This window comes from Etheostoma cragini, chromosome 12 (assembly GCF_013103735.1).
Source record: "Etheostoma cragini isolate CJK2018 chromosome 12, CSU_Ecrag_1.0, whole genome shotgun sequence".
NCBI classification, from domain to species: domain Eukaryota; kingdom Metazoa; phylum Chordata; class Actinopteri; order Perciformes; family Percidae; genus Etheostoma; species Etheostoma cragini.
In genome coordinates, this window is record NC_048418.1 from 1599566 (window position 1) to 1603963 (window position 4398).

Here is a 4398-nt window from a genome sequence, read left to right on the forward strand (position 1 = left end):
TCAGTAGGCCGCTAACGTTAGACCCAGCAGCAGTGGGTCAGCGGACCGCTAACGTTAGACCCAGCAGCAGTGGGTCAGTAAGCCGCTAACGTTAGACCCAGCAACAGTGGGTCAGCGGACCGCTAACGTTAGACCCAGGAGCAGTGGGTCAGTGGACGGCTAACAATAGACCCGGTGGCAGTGGGTCAGTAGACCACTAACGTTAGACCAAGCCCACTATTCAGCTCATTCTCTGTTAGGGATGAAGCATGACAGCACAGCAGAACCAGCAAGCCAGCCAGCCGGTGTTAGTTAGCTAACGTTAGCTTGCTAACTCCATCTTAACTTGTTTCTATAGTATATAGGTGTTCTACCGACCTGTCCAAGAACTACTGGCGGAAAATAGAGGAATTGCGCTGGAACCAGGTGCAACAGATCCTCTTAAAATGTATAATTTGCATTGTCCCTGTTTTAAAACAATGACATTACATAACTCGTCTTTTCTCCGGCTGATTTGCACATGCGGGATAGCCCGAGCCGGTATTTGTCATGTAAATACCGTCGCGCCAACTGCCATTCAAATGTATTTGCATCCCGGCTGAATGTAGGTCACTCAGTCAGTAGGACGCGTCGGTGTCCGGGAGATTAGTGCGAGGTGTTTATCTTGTAGGTTATAAAGACGTTTTATACAGCGGGGAGTCCAGTGAACTCCAAGTAAACAAACATAATGTTCTACTTTGACCTTATGTCATCTTTTAACCCTCCTGTTGTCCTCGGGTCAAATTTGACCCCTTTAAAAAATTTCTATATCTGAAATATGGGTTTCTTTTTTACCAAATTACCACAAAAATGGATTGGATTCCTTACAATGTTCAAAAAAGTCATAATTTCTGCTTTTTTAACTCAAATACAAGGTATATTTCTATATAAATGCGGGTCTTTGACCATGAATTCTAAAAAGTAAACAGTGTAAAACTATTGGTAGTAATGTATTGTTAGTGAAAACTAAAACAAAAGTCTGAGAAAGGACAAAAATGTCAAATTTTGTCAGTTTTTTGACCCGGGAGGACAACACAAGGGTTAAAGTCCTTGCGGAGCCGAGTTTACTTCTCCTGTAATATGATGAATCTTTTGTTTAAACAGGATGTTTATCCAGGATGTAACACAGGGAGGGAGAGTTGAAAACTGTTAACTAATGGGCAGACCCAAACGGAAGCTGTTTTCCAGTTTTCAGCAGCGATTCTGAATTAAAATCTTCTGAACTTAGTGGATAGTTGTTTGAAGATCTGCAGAAGATTGTGCATAGTTATGCTAATGAGATGTTAGTTAGAAAAGAGGAAAGTGCTGTTTCCTTCTGTTTGACTAGCGTTCTCTAAAGACTTCAGTGCCCAGTTGTTTTAGGAAACTAGTTATACTTCTGAGTTTATTTTTCTTAAGATTTCCATCTTCAGCAGGAACCAATGGGCTTGCAGAAGAGAAGAGAGCCCCAGAAAGAGTAGGGAAGTCAGAAAGTACTGACACAATGTTGGTCTGGACCTTTTTCAGGGGATTTGTTAACGATGAGTAAATAAATATAGAATAACGCCAGCTTTATCTTTGAAAGAAAAGACAATTAAGCACAGCACTTTACCCTTCAATGACCGAAGAAAATACCTGGCTTTAGAAAAGACGCAAAACTAGCAGGAAAAGAGAAGGGGTTTGAAATCTAGCTGAAAGGCGCTGATCCGGTGGACAAACCTGTTGGCTTTCAGATGTCGCCTTGTGTTTTATGGTCAGATGAACTCGATAAGACAGAGTCTAGTCGTGTTGCTGCAGACGGAGAGATGGAGAGAGAGAAAAATCAAAATGTCCTTATTTCTCTGTCTCTTTCTTCTAAATGCATTTAATCATCCCCTCCAGGCAATAGCCATGTCCTAATGTGTGCTTATGGGAACACTGGGCACTGCCGTGATGACATTTTCACTTAAGGTCTGAGATGTACGGACAAAATGTTCTCATCTTCGGACAAAAGGGACTTTTTCAGAAAAGACTAAAGTCTGACACCATCTCACATCTGAAGACAACCATCTAGCATCATGGCTTTTTTCTAATGTAATAATAATAATGTATACTGTATTAATCCCGCAACTGTTACAGCTCAAACAAGTGGCAGAACATCAGTTTCTAAAACCCCTTCTGATGACAGGTGTAATACCTCATCTCTGAACCTATATACATCAGTATATAAGCGAGGATGGGAGCCAAACAGCTCTGCTCAGGTGGAAGCACAGACTGGCTGAAAAGGCTGCACATAATACAATTTCTCAGAGTCATAAAACCCTTATCAGGCTCCATGGAAGCAAACATACCACTAAAGCTCCTTGACCAGTTCCTCTAGGGCTGGGACCATATGCTCTTAGTCCCGATTTGGATCTTCACCGGTGCATGGGACCCGATTTGATTTGTATTGTGATTTTCGTTCATTGCAGGTCAAAAGTATGGAGTGTTGTGATTTTCTTTTCCTTCTTTAACACAAACAAAAGTTCGATAATCCAATTGTAGAGACAATATATCATGAGACCTTTCTAAAAACTGTTTTTTAAGAAGAATCACATGTCACTCAGTCAGTCTGACATTTCTTTCATTGGTAGAGAAGAACCTAGCATGGCCATAGCGTACAGTACGGCCGACGTGGACTCCATCATATCCGTTTCCAGCTAAGAAGAAAAAGCAGATCATCCATGAATATACAGTAATTTGTTCACTATGCAACAGTAAGTCGCGTGGTTATGACACAATCGTTAGCCTTTTTTATAAAAACTACTGAGCATTAACATGAGATACAAGGTAATGGAGCTTTTTATACATTGTTGTGTTTCTTTAGAAATAAACAACAGAAAAATAGAGTCTTTTGACGCTTCAGATGTAAAGTTATTCACTGTCAAAGTGGCGCCGATAATGAATGGGAGTCAATGGAATGCTAACGGCGGGTGAGGGCTTTGTAGCATTAAAATGGCGCCATAGGAGCCTAACGTGACTTCCTTAAACGTCTTGTCCTGTCCAAAACTCAAAGATTATCAATTTACTGTCACAGAGGAGAGAAGAAACTAGAACTTGTTCACATTCAAGACGCTGCAATCATATAATCTTTACTTTTTGTCATAAGCAATGACTCAAACTGATTAATCGATTAAGAAAATAGTTTTTCTTTTTTAAATATTTGGCAAGTAATTGAGTAATACATTAATCTTTGCAGCTTTAATTTATAGTATCATCATCTCAGAGTAGGTCTAGACCCCACTCTGTAATTAACAGAGACCCAGCGATTTCCCCCCGAGGGCGAGTCTATCTAATACAAGGTGATGTTTCCATTCGTATACATTTGTCCCTCTAACACGCTACGTGGTCTCTCCCGATCCTCAGACCTACATCGGCTCCATCCTGGCGGCGGTGAACCCTTACCAGCCGCTCCCCGGCCTGTACGAGCGGCCGGCCGTGGAGCTCTACAGCCGACACCACCTCGGAGAAATCTCCCCGCACATCTACGCCGTGGCCAACGAGTGCTACCGCTCGCTGTGGAGGAGGCTGCAGAACCAGTGTGTCCTGATCAGGTAGGTGGTCCTGACTGGGTCGTTCTCTTTTAACCCTTGTGTTGTCCTCGGGTCAAACTGACCCGTTTCAAGGTGTTTTAAATCAGAAATATGGATGTATTTCAACCAAATTGCCCCAAAATAACATGGATGATTCCATACAACCTTATGGTAAAATTAATGATTACTTTCTTTGATTTTTTTCGGGTGTTTTTATTTAACCCTTGTGTCGTTTTCCGGCCAACCATGAAAAAAAGAAGCCGTTTTGGTCACTTTTTTTTCCAACAATATTATTATTTTTACGTCATTTTTTGTCATTTTTTTAATGTTGACATAATTTAACGGACCATTTTTTGTGACAAAAAAAATTTAAATAACTGAAAACGGGTCAATTTGACCCAGGAACAACATGAGGGTTAAAGGGGGTTTGGGTTCAGGTTGTTCTCATGAACCATTCGTACATGTAGCTGCAAAAAGTAGCGCACTGTAATTTGTATGTACTCCTTGAATTTATTGCTGTATGCACCACAGAGACACACTACTCCATCTACCGCTCCTCGGACCTGGAACACCCCCCCCTGACCATCTGAGGTCACCACAAACCTTTAAAGACCTTTAAAAAAAAAGGACTAAAAACATTTATTTTTAGCAGAACCTATGAATTTTAACCTTGCACAACAATGTTGTTGCACCATTCATATGTATTTTAAACTGCTGTTTTGATCTTGCTCGTATGATCTCACCTGTAGCACTTTGAGGTTTGTCTTAAATGTAAAGTCCATTACAAATAAAACGTATCATTGTTATTATTCACATTGACAAAGATTGTGTAGGGGGGGGGGGGGGGGGG

At 41.1% G+C, this 4398-nt stretch overlaps 1 protein-coding gene across 2 annotated transcripts in view; it reads left to right on the forward strand.

Annotated features, from left to right (window-relative positions):
* Positions 1–4398, forward strand: part of myo10 (myosin X) — a 136217-nt gene that overhangs the window by 65684 nt on the left and 66135 nt on the right. For both annotated transcript variants that reach the window (XM_034888491.1, XM_034888492.1), the window contains exon 4: positions 3382–3569. In XM_034888491.1, the coding sequence (XP_034744382.1) occupies positions 3382–3569 (188 nt within the window). The remainder of the gene's footprint in view (positions 1–3381; positions 3570–4398) is intronic.